Source organism: Musca autumnalis, unplaced genomic scaffold (assembly GCF_047663935.1).
Source record: "Musca autumnalis isolate F117 unplaced genomic scaffold, ASM4766393v1 scaffold_3, whole genome shotgun sequence".
Classification (NCBI taxonomy): Eukaryota; Metazoa; Arthropoda; class Insecta; order Diptera; family Muscidae; genus Musca; species Musca autumnalis.
In genome coordinates, this window is record NW_027411866.1 from 76,915,485 (window position 1) to 76,935,547 (window position 20,063).

At 36.5% G+C, this 20,063-nt stretch overlaps 1 protein-coding gene across 1 annotated transcript in view; it reads left to right on the plus strand.

Moving 5' to 3' along the window:
• Positions 1-14,821: 14,821 nt before the first annotated feature.
• Positions 14,822-20,063, plus strand: part of LOC141396428 (NIF3-like protein 1) — a 91,688-nt gene continuing 86,446 nt past the window's right edge. The window contains exons 1-3 of the mRNA XM_073971893.1: positions 14,822-15,407; positions 17,750-17,881; positions 17,950-18,094. Of these exons, the coding sequence (XP_073827994.1) occupies positions 15,175-15,407; positions 17,750-17,881; positions 17,950-18,094 (510 nt within the window). The 5' untranslated portion in view covers positions 14,822-15,174. The remainder of the gene's footprint in view (positions 15,408-17,749; positions 17,882-17,949; positions 18,095-20,063) is intronic.

Genomic DNA, 20,063 nt, shown 5'->3' on the forward strand with positions numbered 1-20,063 from the left:
AGCCAGGTGCCCTTATGAATATCGAGATGATTAAATCTGGTACTGCTAACTACCATGTTTTTTGCAGCTGCAAAGTCTATCAGCCTCATACCATTGTCAGATGTTTCACTGTGGAGGCTGAATTTCCCGACTGTTGGGCCAAAGATATTCTCCTTTCCAATTTTGGCATTAAAATCGCCTAGAATGATTTTAATGTCATGGGCAGGGCAACTGTCATATGTTTCTTCAAAGCGCTCGTTAAATATATCTTTGGTCTGTTCGTCCTTTTCTTCAGTGGGAGCATGAGCGCAAATAAAGCTGATGTTGAAGAATTTAGCTTTTATTCGAATTGCAGCAAGTCTTTCATTCACTGGAGTGAGATGGATACAAGATGTTTTAGTCTCCGACTAACTACAAATCCGCAACCAAACTCATGCTTTACGTCATGGCAGCTATAATACAGTGCGTCACCTTTAGGTGTTGTTGTGACGCCTTTCCCAATCCATCGTATTTCCTGTATGGCAGTAATATCGGCCTTGTACTTTTCAAGTACGTCTGCCAATGCGAAGACTGCACCTTCTCTATAAAGAGTGCGAACATTCCAGGTGCAGATTCGCAGATCATGGTCCTTAAAACTTTTGCGGGGTTCGTCAACTTTAGAGGGGGTTGTTTTTCTTTTCTTTCGTTTTTTCATAGTATGCTGTTTTTTCTAGGGGTTTTTAACGTTCTTATGGGAGAACGTGCGGCACATGTTAGCTCACTACCTTTAACGGGTGTTAAAGGCAGTTCCCCAGGTGACACCACGGGGAGGTCAGTGTCCACTTGAGATGAAATAGGGACCAAGATAAATCCTGGGCTTTGCCGTGTTAAAAACGGTCAGGACCGTTGCTTGGGATCTTCCATCCCCTACGTCACCCAGGGATTCTTGTATCTTGTAAAAAATTGTACCGCCGTAAGGGGAGCCGCAAGGACAACCTTCGGCAAAAAATTTCAAAACGATCCGAGAGGAGTTCTTAAACTTCACTTTATCCGAATTTTGTGTGAGAGGTACAGGAAGGATTGGACTGATATAATCCATATTCGAACCCGATCTATATCTGGAAGGAATAATAAGATGAACAAAGTTTGGACAAAATCGATTGCTCCCTTCGAAAATAAACGTTCACACCATCTTCGAACTTAAAATAAGTTTGTACAAATTATTACGATACCCAAAATTTGGTTCGAATCGGTTGATCCGTTCGAGATTTATCGTGCGCACCAGCCCATACAGACAGACAGAAGGACGTGGCTAAATCGACTCCAATAAAGATACGTAAAACCGATTTCGGTTAATCGATTAATCGGTTATTAGCCGTAAAATCTCTAAAAATCGTAGTCGACTATTGACTGTGCGAAAACCGTATAACCGATTATTCTTAATCGACTTTCGAAAGTCGGAGTCAACTATTATTCGTAGTCGACCATTATTCGTAGTCGACTATAGGTGTCTTCGTTAACTCAATAATTTGTACAAATTCGTACAAGTCCAGTAACTTCTTGTAAACGACTAAGGTCTTTTGCATTGCACTGTAGAGTAAACGAACAACATTCAGTAATAATTCGTACAAATTTTGAGTAAACGAACACACATTATTAATCGTGGACTACTATTAGTCGTAGCTGACTATTGGGTGTGCTAATACTGCGTAATGGACGGTACTTTTTTGTACATATGTATGTACATCACAGATTGCATCAACGAAAATGGTCGATTATATTCGATTATGATCGGTATTCCGCGGTTAAGGAATAATCGAAACTCGACTTTTTGTACAATCTAAAATAATCGACTAACCGAAAATCGAGTTTTAAGTTTTTCACGAAAACCGTATAATCGAAAAACCGATTATTGCATTTCACTGTGTTTCCCTAGACTCCAAATTGTCTGAAACGAATTTCGTCCAAACATACTTGGGGTCTAAAACCGTTATTTCGCTGAGGCACATGTTTGATCGTATCAAAGTGTATATACCCTTTCTAACCTAAAGGCTGAGGGTATAAAAAAACACCAGTAGACATGGAATCGCTAAACTTCCAGGCGTCCGGAATCTTCTTTTGAAGATTTTATGTTTACAATTTTCTTAATTCAAGACAATGAATTTGAAGTGCATTGCATGCATTTAAATGAAGAAAGTAATAACCTTAAGCCCTTACATTGCGTCAAGATTGTTACATATGGCCAGGCAATTTGGTTGAAAACCCTGGCTGAGATATTCAATCAAAACTTATAAGGGTGTACTAGGTAACAATGTTCCCTATACTTATTTTTTCAATACAGGCCAAATTTTGATAAATCAACCATTTTAATACCCTAGGGTGTTTGTTAGTTCTCCTACCGAGCGCGTCCCAACCGGCGGATAGGGGAAGGCGGATGACCGTACTAATTTGTTCTAGATCTAGGGAATTCATTTGTGACTAAACCTGTTCCGGATCGGATTAGTACGATCACCTGCCTCAGGGAAATTTATTTTCCCCGCGGACAAAAAACTGACTATGGGGGTGTTCCCCTAAAACAAAAAACACAAATATGAAGAAAGTTGGACAATGCGGAAAAGTTACGGTGCAGGGTCTAATAAACCCAGTACCGGCGGGTGATGTTGATCTGCCTACGAGTCCCACCCCGTCGTCATCATGCGAAGCTAAGGGAAAGTTCATGCTCGACCCAGCCTTCAGATACAGGTAGCGACTCAGACTCCAAATCTGATAGCGAAAGCAAAAATAATATAACCGACATGGAAATCCCAGAAAAGGAGCAGGTACACAAGATGGTAGACGAAGTGAGCGACAGCATTGCAAAGCTCACAACACACAAGAAGCAGCGGTCTGGTGCTCAACGACGCAAGTTCAAGAAGCTACGGGCAAGCAAAAAGGCTATATCGCAGGATGCTCCCGCAGGGATCATGAACATTCCCTCCACTTCTTCGGAAGCGGCGAAGAGGATCAGATCCCCCGAAGAGCAGAACACTGTAAAGACGACGAAGAAGAAAAAGAGCTCCACATCACCAAACTTTTCGAGTGCGCCGCGTCAAGTACCACGCAAAGGAGACTGTTCCGAGAATCCTTTGGCAGAGGGTGACAAAATCAGCTCGATAGTGAAGATGGTGCGCCCAGCTGCGGAAGAAGAAATCCCGGACCCGGCAGAAGAGGAAGATGGCTGCGGAGACTGGTAGAGAGCCGCCATCTTACGCCAAGGTGGCCAAGAAACGCTACAGGGACGAACTCTGCTATGCAGTGATCGATACCAATAGAGGTTCCGGAAAGCTACCCAAAGACCATCTTCCAGCAATTGAGGAAATGGTCAACAATAAAATAATGGATCACATAATGATTGGAAGTGGTCCAATTCAAATTATCAGCAGCGGGGTCAAAGTGGACGTGATGGTGTTCCAATTTGCCCAGCATGCAAACGTTGCCGCCCTCAAGGATATTATCAGCAGCATAATACCTCCATGTGAAAGCGGCAAACTAAAGTTGGTGAGGAAAGACCAAATTCCTCAACTAACAAAAACTTCGGTATTTGTCAGAGGATGGGGCAGCAAGTTCGAGACGGAACGCATGCTCGAAGTCTTTGGTCGCCAAAACAAGGACTTGGACGTGAAGAGATGGGAGGTCTTCCACAGGGAGGAGCAGGAGGACGGAACTCTCCTTGTGGTCGGAATTGACCATCTCTCCATGGCTAGTCTGACAAAGACTAAGGGCAGGGCTTTCTACATCTCCAACGCTGTCCGCTTCAAAGCAGGAAAGGCGGTAATCGGCGAAAACGAGGAAGCCAAACCAAATAGCGAAGAGGTTTTACCTCCTAGCAAAAATGAAAAGGGAGTCGATGCCTTAATCACCGACTCTCAAGAAGCCCGTTTACTGGAGGACCAATGATTGAGGTCATCCAGATAAACCTCCATCGGAGCGAGACGGCAACCATGGCGCTGATGGAGCAAATTAATACAGGTAAAATTCATATTGGCTTGATCCAGGAACCTTGGACTATTCAGAACAAGGTCTTTGGACTAAACCATATAAACTACCAACTGTTTTATGCAAATACGGGGTCTCGACCGAGAACCTGTATAATATGTCACAAAAGCTTATGTTTTCTTTTCTCTCCAGAGCTGTCAACATCGGACGCAACTGTGCTGAAGCTGGGGAATGGCAATATATACCTTGCGTCAGTATATTTACCGTTCGACTCGCCGACACTACCACCTACGTCGGAGCTGCAGCGGTTGGTGAGGAAAGCAAAACAAACAGGTAACGAAGTACTAGTAGTTAGCGATGCTAACTCACACCACATTGCGTGGGGTAGCACTAATACTAACAAAAAGGTCCAAGCCCTTTTAGATTTCTTGAATACTAACGACCTAATAACCCTTAACATAGGAAATAAAGCCACCTTTGTTAACAAGATTAGGGAAGAGGTATTAGATACAACAACATGTTCCGAAGGTTTTACAACAGAGCTCGACGAAAGAATTTAGCTGTATTCTGGGACAACAATCACACAAAACTTAAAGAGTACAACAAAATGATTAGAACAACAAAGCGCAATTCCTGGAAACTTTTCTGTGAACAGGTAGACAGCGTAAATGATGCATCCAAAATAAAAAAGTTTCTATCGAAAACCCATATACAAACCGAGATCATGGTGAATGATATGGGAAATAAGATGGAAACAATCGAGGACACGTTGGGGCTTTTGATGAATACACATTTCCCGCCGAACACTGCGACGCACGCAGGGGTGCCGGTAGTTAGGGAATGTGTTACAGAGGAAGCACCAACAATATATGAAGCGATGGTAAAGGATGCCATCAAGAGCTTCAAACCTTTCAAAGCAGCGGGGCCGGATAAGATATTTCCGGCCTTACTCCAGAAATAGATGGACTACATTGCTCCCAAACTATCTGGAATTTTTAACGCATGCTTAAAACTTGCGTATAACCCTAAAGCCTGGCAGGAGGCGAGGGTAGTATTTATCCCCAAACCTGGGAAGGCAAGTTACGCAATTCCTAAGTCTTATCGTCCGATAACATCCTTCCTGCTTAAAACCATGGAACGAATAGTCGACACCATGGTTAAGAGCAAGATTCCAAACGATATGCTTAAATACAAACAACATGCTTACGTTAAAGGTACATCAGTGGAAACCGCATTACATGAGGTTGTACACCACATCGAGAGCACCTTCGACAGGAAGATGTATACACTAGCGATATGCATTGATATCGAGGGTGCTTTCAACAACGTCAGCACCGAAACCCTTATCCAATCCTTAGATAAGTTTCAGGTGAATCGGGCCCTTAGGGACTGGATAAGAAACATGCTAAGGAATAGATGGATAAGCTGCGGGCTACTTGACGTAAAAATAAAGGACAAAGTTGGTCAGGGTACGCCACATGGGGGGATTTTATCCCCACTCCTATGGGTCACTACCATAAATAGCCCATTAAGGACTTTAACCGATGAGGGATTTGACCCAGTCTGTTATGCAGACGGCGTTATAATATTTCTGAGGGGTAAGAATCCAAACTTGCTATGCAGAAGAGCTGAATCAGCCCTAAAACTAGCGTACAACTGGGCTAGACCAAGAGGTCTTAATGTAAACCCGGAAAAAACGGAAATATGTCTGTTTACAAGGAAAACAAACCTGGGACACTTTAAAGAACCAGTTTTCCTAAACAAGACGATCAATATTTCCAACAAAGTCAAATATCTGGGAGTAATTCTGGATAGGAAACTTAAATAGAAAGACCATATTCAAGAAAGAGCAAATAAAGCTCATAGATGTTGGTCAACCTGTAGAAGGGCTATAGGCGCCAAGTGGGGTCTTAATCCTAAGATGACACACTGGCTATATAAAAGCGTAGTTAGACCTATTCTAACATACGCTTCAGTAGTCTGGTGGACAGCTATGGATAAAAAGTGTAATATTAAAATACTACAGATAGTCCAACGAATGTGCTGTCTAAGTGTTAGCGGCGCAATGAGGACAACATCAACGAGGGCATTAGAAACTGTTCTATATATACACCCAATAGAAATCCAGATAAGGTATGAAGCGGCTGTCGCAGCTATTTGACTTAAAGCGATGGACGATTGGATCAGTAAGGACCACGTAACATACCATCAAAACATTCTACAGGTAACAACGGGAGAGTCAATGGATAACATTGTATCGGACCGTATACCTGAAACATTTGTAGCTGCCTCATGCGAGGCAATAATTCCAGACAGAGACTCGTGGATCGGCGAAAATCTACCACAAATGCCGACTGGAAACTGTTGTTATACAGACGGCTCCACGCTAGGTGAGAGAACGGGACTGGGTCTCTTTATTGAAGAACCAGAGACCGAAATATCTCTTCGTTTGCCGGATCACAATACGGTCCATCAAGCGGAGATCCGAGCGATCACAGAGTGTCTGAACTGGCTTAATGCCAACACGAGACCAACTACTGTAAACGTCCTTACGGAAAGTAAAACTGCAACCAAAGCAATAACATCCAAGACAGTAAAATCACAAACAGTTTTGGACTGTATAAATTCGATCAACAGCTATACTCGGCATGGCACGGTGCGTATAATATGGGTACCGGGACATGCGGGGAATAGAGGTAATGAGATAGCAAATTCTCTGGCAAAAAAGGGAAGGGAATTAGCAACCGTAAACTTAGTGAACGCAAAGCCACTAAACACGTCTCGGCTAGAGTTAAAAATTTGGGCAAAAAACGCCCACTTATCCCTATGGAATAGAGAGGAATTAGGGAAAACCACAAAAATCCTATGGGGAGACCCAAATGAGGAAAAAAACTAAAAACCTTTAACTGCTAGGTAAAGCAGAGTTGAGTAGACTTACAGGTGTTCTTACAGGTCACCTGGGTTTTCAAGCTCATCTGCAAAAAATTAATTGTGCAGACAACAGCGTATGCAGAGCATGCGGAGAGGATGATGAAACATTGGAACATTTTCTCTGCCAATGCCGCGCTTTCGCAAACATCAGATCCCAGTTTTTAGCGAACGACACAATACCAGATCTTATGCCTGATTTAGACTAAATTTAAGTCGTCATTTTCATACAACATATGTCAAATAAAACCAGATAATTGCTAAATCCAGCATAGTCTAAATGGACTTTAAATCAGGTAATTGTAGACGATTTTACGGGATTTTGTTAAGGGAACAGAGTTCCTTAAATAAATTATAGTAATGTCCCCTTCTTCAAAAAACTTAGACTAGAGCGCACAACAGGCCTACTTCATGGCTTATGTGTATGTCCACCAGGACATGTGGCGATTACTCGCCCCTCTTTTCAACCTAACCTAACCATTTTAATAAGTGAAATGAAAAAGTAACTCGCCTCAAAATCTCTGTATAAATTTGAATTGGGTTTCCTTTAGTTCTACTGGCTGTCACAAACGCACCCTGTGTACAGACACATGGTGTTTCAAAAATTTGATTTTATTTTTACTGTACACAAAATTCTTTAAGCAAAGAGGTTCGTCTCCTTGCTTAACGAATTTTGTGTCAATGTGGTTGTTTTATATACTAAAACGACATTTTAATTCCACAACATTTGTACAGATGTCGCCCAAACCGATATTTATCCCAGCAAAAAGTTTGCATCCGCAGATGCAATTGAATCACTACAAGTGTACAGTACAAGTGCCCTTGGAGTACATCTATTTCTATGAATTCACTTATGAATTTTACAAGGGAGCGCGAAGCTAGGATGCACTCCATTTTCGATCCAAATTACAGCTTTTGATGTAGTCCTTTGGATTGAATTTAAAGGCACTCTTCGGATTGTGTTTTAATCAATCTAAAGATGCAGTAAAAATGCAAGCTATTGCGAAATATCCAAGAATAAATAAAATGCATTTATTATTTGTATAAAACTATAATGCAAAGAACTTTATTATATAAAAACAAATTCAAAAAAGTTTCCATTAAATTCAATCATATTTGAGTTTACTTCCTCCGTTCTCCATTTTATCCAAGCGCATCTGATTTTGCTTCATCATCCTAAAGGTTTTTTTATGTTGCCTTCCCATCACTAGTTCAGGGGCTCAATTCTGTTTCTATGAAAATGTGAAATGAAAACTTTTATAAAGGAGAAAACTGTCAAATGAAAAAAATTATAAAGGAAATATTATTCATTTCAAATTTTCATAGAACAAGAATCCAGCCCCAGCTTTCGACTTCCAACTGGACTCCACTCCACTAAAAATTTCCGTGTATTACCGCAAAAATGTTCGCAACTTAAGTTTTTATTTAATAATTTTATAACAAATTCTTAGAAATGTATACACTATCTCTTATTTTTAGAATAAGTAAATGATTTCGTCAGCGGCGGGTAGGGATCAACCAACTGTTTTTGTTTTGTTTTTTTTTTTTTTTTTAGTAGGGATCTCTAATGCAACTGCTTATAAATTGTATCCAACGGAGTGCATTTTTCTTAACTCCGTGTGTAGTACATCCAAGGGTGTTGTGAAATCATAACTCCATTTGTACAACTTCCAAAATTTTTTGCTGGGTATGTACTAGGGTTTTGGGTTTTCCCGGTTTTTATCATTACCGGGAAACGGGAATCAAAAAATCGCCATTCCCGGGAATCCGGGATTTCCCGGGAAATTTTAAAATACGAGAGTGGAAAATGGAGAATGGAAAAATGCACCTTGTTGCCCGGATTTTGCACACACTGACCGTTTTCATTATTCAAAGCTAATGAAATCGCTCTATGGATAGTGATTTGGCTCAAACAATGAAGTTAGCGGACTTGCCCTCCCAAAAAAGTTGCGCCGTCGTAACAGGGCCTACAAGTAGAACTTTTTGGAAATAATTTCAAAACGATTCGGGATGAGCTGTTAAACTGCACTTTTCCTAAATTTTGTGTTGGAGGTACCCGAAGGGCTGGACCGATATAGTCCATATTCCAACCTGATACATGACTAGATGAAATAATACGATATGCAAAGTTTGGACCAATCAGAAACTTCCTGCGGGAGTTATCTTGCCAATTTTCCATTTTAGTTTTTGCCGTGAAGGTTTCTTGGAGCTTGTAAGGCATTATCTCAATAAGTATGTGCACCAGCCAGCAAGCCGGACCCTCTTTAGCCCAATGGTTGAGGGTATAAAAATGGGACTTTAAACTAGAAAATATTCTTTCGCACTTAAAGAAAACAGAATAAAAATCCGCCGTTATAGTCCATGTTTTGGTACGGCTCTTATAACTTTTTCCCTGAAAACACTTTTGTAGATAAAAGTTATTTCCAAATCTTTTCTAATTTATTGATTCTGTAAAATCTAATCGAATTCTGATTCTATGGTAAAAAAGTCATATATATTTAATTCATTCAATATTAGTTGTGATAAATATAAAAAGATATTTCCCGATTTCCCGGGAAATATTATTTTGTTTCCCGGGAAAATCGCGTAACCAAAAAACCGATAATTCCCGGGAATTCCCGGTGCGGGATTTCCCTGCCCAAAACCCTAGTATGTACCCAGCAAAAAGTTTGCATCCACGGATGCAGTTGAATCACTACAAGTGTACGGTACATTTGCCGTTGGAGTACATATTTTCCTATGAATTCACTTATGCATTTTACAAGAGAGCGCGCAGCTAGGATTCACTATATTTCGCTTCCACAGCACACAGCTAGGATGCACTCCATTTCGCTTCCACAGCACACAGCTAGGATGCACTCCACTTTCGATCCAAATCACAACTTAAGATGCAGTGCTTTGGATTGAATTTATATGCATTCTTCGGATTGCATTTTTAATCAGTCTAAAGATGCAATTAAAATGCAAGCCTTTGCGAAATATCTCAAAATAAATAAAATGCATTTATTATTTGTGTAAAACAAGAACACAAAGAACTTTATTATATAAACACGAATTAAAAAAAGTTTCCATTATATTCCCAGCAAAAAAAATTGGAAGTTGTGCAATTGGAGTTATGATTTCACATCTTTCGATGTAGTCCAACAGAGTTATGAAAAATGCACTCCGTAACATACATTTTATAAGCAGTTGCTGTAGAGATCCCTACAGAAAAATACAGTTGGTTGATCCCTACACATTTCTTCAACAAAGATGTCAATATTATAAGATAGGAAAAGTCAATTGTGAAAAATTAACTGTAGAGGGAGTTAACCTCTGTTGCTATGATATCATAGCAACATTCTGTTAAACGAAAACTGTTACTCATTGGAATATTGACAAGAAAAACATTAAAACTGGAATTTTACGGCGCTGACTTTTGTTTTTTTTATTAAATTAAAAATAAGAAATAGTGAAGAAATAAATTTCAGCCACAAAACACGATGTTCATGTTTTCTGCCGCGAGAAATGGGAATCAAAACGATTGGCATTGCTGTTATCAATTCCAGTGAGTTGTGTAGCCATCTGCAACCAAAATGTGGAACTATTAGCATATGTTTTTGGAAAATGCATTTGTTCGGGTCTTTATTGCTATACGTCTTTGTCTTCAAAAGACAAACTAGAGTGTATACATTTCGGAGAGTTTGATATAAAATAAAGCAATAAAGTAATAATAAGTAAGTAATTCACGAGACGGAAATTGTTAATGGAGTGAAGTGCAGTTGGAGTCCATTTCGAAAGCTGAACTAGTGATGGAAAGTCAACATAAAAAACCTTTAGTATGATGAAGCAAAATCAGATGCTTTTGGATTAATTGGAGAACGGAGGAAGTAAACTCAAATGCGATTGAATTTAATCGAAACTTTTTTTAATGTGTGTTTATATTTTTTGTATTATTGTTTTACACAAATAATAAATGCATTTTATTTGTTCTGGGATGTTTCGCAATAGCTATTTTTTCTGCTCTTGAGATTGATTGAAAACACAATCCGAAGAGTGCCTTTAAATTCAATCCAAAACACTAAATCAAAAGCTGTGATTTCGATCGAAAACGGAGTGCATCCTAGCTGTGTGTTGTGGAAGTAAAATGGAGTGCATCCTAGCTGCGCGCTCTTGTAAAATTCATAAGTGGATTCATAGGAAAATATGACTCCGCGGATGCAAACTTTTGCATCCATGTGCCATGGTTTTTATGCATTTAAGAGTGAATTCAGTATTTTCATGGTATAATAAAGAGGTAGATTTAAATGGAAAATATCTATAGAACCCTTGTTTTTCCTGAATTCCTAAAACATCAAAATTAGTAAACACAAAAGCAACAAGTGGATTTGTTTACAATACCAAAGTTGAGCATTTTATAAAAAACACGAAAAATTAATGAAGGGCCAAGGTTCCTCCACATAATCGAGTTTGTGGATACGATAAAATGTTTGTTTCAATGAAAAGCTGACAAATTTCTTCCATACAAATATTCTGAAAACTATTTTAAAACCCATTGAATTCGATTGTTTTCATGGTTTAATAAGAAAGGTTAGCCAAAGCTTTTTGTCAATTTAATTTTTTTCATTCGAGTATGCCTAAAACTTCAAAACAATATAACCAAACTGTGTATGTGTGTGTGGTGTTTGAATAATATGCCAAACAATTTTAAAAACAATCGAATTCAATGATTTTGAAAATTGTTTTTAGACCATTTGTATGGAAGAAATTGGTGAGATTTGCATTGAAACAATCAGCTTATCATATTCACAACTCGATTATGTGGAGAAAACTTAACTATTCATTCATTTTTCGCGTTTTTTATAAAATGCTCAAAAAATGGATTGTAAACAAAGCCACTTGTTGCTTTTATTTTGAAGTTTTAGGAATTCATGAAAAACAAGGGTTCTATAGATTTTTTTCATTTAAATCTACCTCTTTACTTATACCATGATTGTTTTTAAAATTGTTTGGCATATTATTCAAACAGCACACACACATACAAAGATTGTGTATATTCCCTGTAGGAACCCTGTAGGAAATGTCAATAGTGAATCTATACTGACTTACTACTGACATTGTCAACAGTACTACTGACAAACTGTAGACAACAAATGTAATTTCCTATAGACATTTTGTATGAACGTGTCATTCGAAAGTCAGTACTGACAATGGAACTAGTATGTCAATAGTAAGTCAGTAGTTCCTGAGGAACCATGTGTTGACATTGGAGGTAGTGAGTCAGTATAGACATTGGAGGTAGTAAGTCAGTAGAGACATTGGAAGTAGTGAGTCAATAGAGACATTGGAGGTAGTGAGTCAATAGTACATAAAGGGTCATATGGAGACATTGGTACCAAATTATTCACTATTAAGTTTTTTGGCCTATTTGAAACTTTTTATAGATTAAAAGGCTATATAGTGTGTTTTTAAGTAGTATATTTTATTAAAGAATAACATATAATTATGAAAATACTAAAAAGTACAAATTGCGTATTACAGTCTTTTTATCTTTATAAAGGGCTAAGCCCAAGATTCCACATAAGCACAAAAATAGTAAATAAAGCCAATGTTTTCAAGATAGACTAACCAATAATAAAAAATCGTTTTCATTGTCAGAAATATCATCGTTCATGACCATAAGAATTGGTGTGATTTATCTGCTTAAAATATTTCTTCTTCTGCTGCACTTCGCTTTTTATTAGGCGATTCACTGAATATTGAAATAACTTCTAAGAATTGAAAACAATAAACATGTATAAATAAGCATAAATAAACAAAATGTCCTTAAATTTTCTTACATTATTGCCGTATAAACATTGCAAAAATCTCGCAATCAATTTTTGCCAAATAACCCTTCAACATTCTAAATCATTATTATGCCGTGTCCAAATATCAGGTGTAAGATGCGTTCATCATTTCCAGCGAGACGGGACAATATTCGTCATCTTCTCTAAAGATTCCATAAAATGTCTAATAGTCGAAGTTTCACCAGTTTCACCACAAATTTTGTCAGCCGCCTCAGAACCTGCATTTTGATATAGAATTGTCTAATTTTTCACTTGTCTGTTTATTTCCTTTCCTAATTTCCTTTGCTCATACTTGTTGTTATTAAAATTATATATTTTATTGATTTTTCACAAAAACACATTATTTTAGGCCAAACAATTAAGAACATAAAGAAAAAAAGATGCTTCGTTGGGCTATCAGTTTTCACTATAAACAATGCTTCTTCTTATTAAGGTAAAAGTATCAATTGTTGACAACCTGTTGACAAAGTGTTGACATTGTCACCATAATAGTAGAAAAAGTGGTGACATGTCGACACATGTCCCCATGCTTCCTACAGGGAAGTGTGGGGTCATGTGTTGACATGTCGCCACTTTGTCTACTAATATGGTGACAAAGTCAACACTTCGTCACCAGGTTGTCAACTATTGATACCTTTACCTTAATAAGAAGAAGCATTGTGTATATTGACAGATGATAGCCCAACGAAGCATACTTTTTTTAATTTTCTTAATCGTTTGGCGGTTGTTGAAAAAAGTGTTTTTGTAAAAATCAATAAAATATCTTGAAAACATAAGGCATATAATTTCAATAACAAGTGTGAGCAAAAGAAAATATAAAAGACATGTGAAAAATAAACAATTCTATAGCAAAGTACGAATTCTGAGGCGACTAACAACATTTGTGGTGAAATTTCGACAATTAGACATTATGTGGAACCTTTAGAGAAGATTGTGGAGCCTGATGTATATATTGTCCCGACTCGCTGGAAATGCTGTATTACAATGTTGAAGAATTATTTGGCAAAAATCGATTGTGAGATTTTTCCAATGTTATACAGCTGTAATAGGCAAGCAAATTTAAGGACATATTTTTCATTTATGTTTATTTATACATGTTTATTCTTTTCAATTCCTAGATGTTATATCAACATTCAGCGAATCGCCTGATAAAACGTTAAGTGCAACAGAAGAAGAACTACTTTAAGCAGACAAGTCATTGGTGCGACTTGGCCAAGAAAATAAAACGAAAACGTTTTTTATTATTTATATGTTGAAATGTTTAAGCAGCCTTGAAAACATAGTCTTTATTTACGAATTTTTACTTATGTGGAATCTTTGGCTTAGCCATTTAAAAAGATAAAAATACTGTAATACGCAATTTGTACATTTTTAGCATTTTCAATATTATTTGTTTTATTCTTTAATGAAATATAGTATTTAAAAAAATGTGTAGCTTCATCTTCTTATTAAACGTACTATATAGCTGTTTTATCTATGAAAAGTTGCAAATAAGCTAAACATTTTTAGTATTGAAAATCTGGTACTATTGACTCACTACCTCCATTGTCTATACTGACTCACTACCTCCAATGTCTATACTGACTTACTACCTCCAATGTCTATACTGACTCACTACCTCCAATGTCAACACATGGTTCCTCAGGAACTACTGACTTACTATTGACATACTAGTTCCATTGTCAGTACTGACTTTCGAATGACACGTTCATACAAAATGTCTATAGGAAATTACATTAGTTGTCTACAGTTTGTCAGTAGTACTGTTGACAATGTCAATAGTAAGTCAGTATAGATTCACTATTGACATTTCCTACAGGGTTGTTTTGACGTTTTAGGAACAGTCGAAAGAAGCTTTAGCTAACCTTTCTTATTAAACCATGAGTATTTTCACTCGAACAGCAAAAATACATCACACGACCACTGTTGTAAAATAAAATAATTTAATAATTTAGGTTGGTTTGGTCGAAAATAGCTCAACTAGTTCCACTATGCTCTCAGTGAATCGATCAGTTGATTGTGTTTTCCCATGTCTCATTCGTAAACAAAGGGAACCGGCCACTTTAGAACCCTGGTTCCTGGAGAAGTAACTTTTTCAAATTATTAACCCCTAACGTGTTGTGTGTCAAAGATGTCAATATTATAAGATAGGAAAAGTCAATTGTGAAAAATTAACTGTAGAGGGAGTTAACCTCTGTTGCTACGATATCATAGCAACATTCTGTTAAACGAAAACTGTTACTCATTGGAATATTGACAAGAAAAACATTAAAACTCAAGTTTGACGGCGTTGACTTTTGTTTTTTTATTAAATAAACAATAAGAAATAGTGAAGAAATAAATATCAGCCACAAAACACGACGTTAATGTTTTCTGCCTCGAGAAATGGGAATCAAAAACGATTGGCATTGCTGTTATCAATTCCAGTGAGTTGTGTAGCCATCTGCAACCAAAATGTGGAACTATTAGCATATGTTTTTGGAAAATGCATTTGTTCGGGTCTTTATTGCTATACGTCTTTGTGTGTGTTTTGGTTATTGTTGTTTTAATGTTGAAATCAAAGGTTGGAAAAGGTCAACAGTTCTTACGTTTTTATGCAAATATGGCAGGAGGACTAGCTCTGAAGGATGTTGTAGCCAGCTTGGAACAGTTTGCCCCATTGTCCTATGCAGAGAAATGGGATAACGTGGGATTGTTACTAGAGCCATATAATCAAAAGTAAGAAATGAAAATTATGAAAATTAATGAATTCCCAAGCAAAAATATGAAATATGTATAACATTTATAACACTGTACAACATAAAAAATAATTACAATTACAAGATAATTCGACCAGATTGTGAAAGAGGGCCGAAAAAAGGAAGACACGTGCATCGACGTTTTGAACGTTTACGTCGGGAAGTAACCTAAATAGGCGTGACAAGTTCCGCCAATTCCTATAGGTTTTGAAATATTCGACATCAGATTCCTTGGAATCCTTGCATTTTATGTACAAAGTGTCTTTGGCAATATTACTGACAATAATGCGAGGTATCTTTTTATGAAAAAATTAACCCTCACTCGAGTCACTAAAGGGGTCTTTTTGGTCAATTTTTTCAAAAACGTTTAAAAACTCCTTTATAATGAGATCGTATCAGATCAAAATATTCTACAAAATTATTTGTCATAAAATTTTACTATAGGTCCCCGAATACACCAAAACTCTAAATCGCACCTAAACGCCAGGAATCTGCCAATAGTAAAATCACGTTTAGGGTTAATGTTGTACTTTATCCGAGTTTATTAAGTTTTGTGCCACAAAACTTCATTCTAGATGGAAGACGTCAAAGACAATAATGATCTCCATCAAATTTCAATATAAGTCGCCGAATAAATGAAATATGTATTTGCAATATATATCAAGAGAATATTTGATGTATATATTCTCTTGATATATATTGCAAATACATATTTCATTTGCCAACAAAACACCTAAATATTTTGTAATAAATTTGGCATGAAACATGAAATTTAGTTCTAGATAAAAGGTGTTAAAATAAGAAATATTCTAAATAAAATTTCATTGTAAGTCCTAGAACAATCCAGATATCTGAGTAAAATACTTTATTAAGAAAATGACGTTACAATATTAGATATTATAGGTAGAAATTATTTGTTAAACTTTTAGAATCTTTATTAACATTTATTCCATACTGAGTCAAAATCACCTTAAAAAATCTCACTTTTTGGGGGTTGTGCCAAAAGAAGAAATTTTCCAAATCAAATTTCATTATAGCTCTGTTCCTTTACGTGCAAGAATCTTCAAGTTTTACAACTTTTTACTCGAAAAGCGTTCCTTTACTTCAGACACCATACAATTCATATGGAACCAGATTACAAGTTTTGCTACTTTTGCCGGTTTTACCACTTTCAAAAGTAAAGGAACAGACCATATGAGTCTCTAAACAAAAGAAATTTGTATCTATAAATTTAAAATCTCCAGAAGCTTTCGCTTTTCATATATGATTTAGGACCATATTCTACCGTTTTTATTCACATTTTCGTTATTTGCGGTCACAAAATATATATTTTTTGAAGTTTTTTTGATAATAAATTCTTTCAGAAGATTATGTGTGCTCGATACAAACTGCTTTTGAAATATTTATGGTGAATATATATAGGGAAAATATTGATAACCCAGATCGGACTTTGAAAAATTACGTATTTTAGAACTATAAACTAAAATAACATCATCAGGATAAGTCATAGGTTCTTGATATTGTATGTGAAAATGCGGGGATAGTCCACGGCTACTGTTCTGTGAATATGACATACGAGTCCTAACGTCCATGGTTTTGGCATGCGAAAGCTTCTGGAGATGTTAAATGTATAGCTACAAATTTCTTTTGTACAGAGACTCATAATGAAATTTGATTTGGAACATTTCTTCTTTTGACACAACCCGCAAAAAGTGAGGTTTTTTAGGAGATTTTGACCCAGTATGGAATAAATTTTAATTAAGAGTCTAAAAGTTTAACAAATAATTTCTACCTAAAATATCTAATTTTGTAACGTCATTTTCTTAATAAAGTATTTTACTCAGATATGTGGTTTGTTCTAGGACTTACAATGAAATTTTATGTAGAATATTTCTTCTCTTAACACCTTTCGTCTAGAACTAAATTTCATGTTACTTTCATGTTACATGCATCAACTCGAAAAAAAAAACAAAACAAATTTATTCAAAAAATATTTGAATGTTTTGTTGGCAAACTTGATGTATATATTTTCTTGATATATATTGCAAATACATATTTCATTTATATTGACATTTGATGGAGATCATTTTTGTCTTTGACGTCTTCTATCTAGAATGAAGTTTTGTGGGACAAAACCTGTAGAAATGGGTGGAACTTGCCACGCCTATTTACGACGTTAACTTTCAAAACGCCGATACGCGTGTCTTCTTTTTTCCCTCTATCATAATCTGTGTGGGGTTTCTTGTAATTTTAAAAAAGTTCGATTTTGTTGTACAGTGTAATTATTATATTTATAATTATAAAACTGTGTTACCTTTCTAGGCCAGTGGAGAAGATCATCCTTACAAACGATTTAACTGAAGCTGTTATGCATGAAGCTATTGAAAAAAAGGCCAATATGATTCTGTCATATCATCCACCAATATTTGCTGCCCTTAAGAGGATAACACAAAAGTAAAATCTCATAATAAAGTGCTGTTGTAGTCGCATTTTTTGTTATATTGGAAAATTAATTTTTGCAGAGATTGGAAACAACGTATCGTATCCATGTGTTTTGCCAATGCAATTGCAATGTATTCGCCTCATACTGCTTGGGATGCTACGTTGGGAGGTGTTAATGATTGGTTAGCCAGCGCATTACCAGTTAAAGATATAAAGCCCATACAGGTATTTATGAAATAAGTAAAAATTATACATTATAGGTATAAATAATATATAATGTATAATAAAAAAGCGGGCCAATCAAAATAGGGTTAAGATTCACTGGCTTAAAATAATAAAAAGTCTTTACGAACTTGACTCTTATTGGAAGATTGTTTATTGTAAAATTCGAATTGGCAGAATCTACGGCTGGACCGATTTGGATAATTTTTTTTTTGTTTTTTTGAAATGTCTGTCATAACCCAAATTATTTTTATGCAAAAAAAAAAATTTGACCAAGCCCACGTTTGTCAATTTTCAATCTTAATCTTTTCTTTCTTAATCTGTACAGGGATGAGCCCCGGTGACAATAGGCTACATATTTTGTTGAATTTCGGAAGGGGCGGAGTACTTGCCCTATAACGTATTTCTTTAAAAAATGCTATATATCTACAAAACTACTGAACCCAGTTGAAAACAGTCTGCATATTTTGTTGAATGTTTAAAACACCTGCTAACGAGGGTATATACACTTTCATACGTGCAAAATGTGCCTCATCGAAATAATGGTTTTAGGCCCCAAGTATGTTCGGACGAAATCCATTTCAGTCGATTTAGCAATGTCCGTCTGTCTTTGTGTCTGTCTGGCTGGCTGGTGCGCACGATAACTCTCGAACGGATTAACCGATCTGGTCCAAAATTTGGCTTTCGTAATATTTTGTCCAAACTTAGTTTAAGTTCGAAGATGGGCCATCTGATGTGGTCCACACATTGCACGTCGTAATACATAGATATATTGCGAATATGGAGTATATCGGTCCACTCCTTTGGGTACCTCCCCCACAAAAGTTGAAAACTTTTCGCTAAAATGGTGCGCACGGTAACTCTCGAAAGCGATAACCGCCAGCTCAGAATATGGACTATATATCGTCGGTGTCATGCTTAAGTGTTCCATACGCCATTTGCCAGTTTTGAGATAAACGCATTTTAATGAATTTTTACTAGATTTACTAGTAATAGTATATAGAACATCTATGCCAAAAGTTAGAGGAATATCAGTTGGAATATAAAAGTTATAGACATTTTTTTAAAAAAATAAAATGCAAATGCAAAATTTTGTAAATCACATGGAGCAATATCTCAGCCAGCATTTTTTGAAATTTTTAATCAAATTCGAGTCTTTTTTGATCTGACTGCACGATTAAAAAGCTGGAATACGAGCTCATTTTCTGATCATAAATGACTCCTTTGTCGGGAGGAAAACGTAACATCGGGCGACTCTTCTAAACAAATCACAAATGAGTCTTCCTCTGCATTAATTTCGAGCAATTTTTGCCCATTTTCTGATGGCATATAAAGTCTTTTTCGAGTCGTATTTTCTTCTTTGTTTTTGTTTCTCTCCTTTGTTTTGTTTTCTTTTCTGCTTTGTTGTGACTTTTAATTATCACTATAGTATACTGTTTCTTCATTTCACTTTGCAAAACCTGGATATGTGTTGTTTTTTCCTCACTACTCATAACATTATACGTTATATTTATATCAAAGTTTTGTAGAAAGTGTATTGAGAATTATATACAATCAAACCGTTATGTTTGAAAAAAAAAAACAAAACAATCAGTGTTTAATCACCTAGCTGTTCAAAATAGGATCCGAAGATACATGTATCTAATCACTTTTCAAACACCTGCATAACCCCTTTTTTGATTAAGCATTTTTCAATCTTTAGAGGATAAATATGTGACAATAAATAACGAAAACAAGTAAGAAAAGCGTTAAGTTCGGTCGGGCCGAACTTTTTATACCCTCCACCACAAATTTCAACCATTTCGGTGGATTAATGTGGCCACAACCTTCAAAATACCAAAATTCGGAAGGTACCGTTCTATGAGGGCTATATGATGGCGTAGACCTATACCTACAAATTTCTGGGGGATGGTTTTATACGCCTAAAGAAGACTAAATACCAAATTTCAGCGATATCGGTGTGATAATGAGG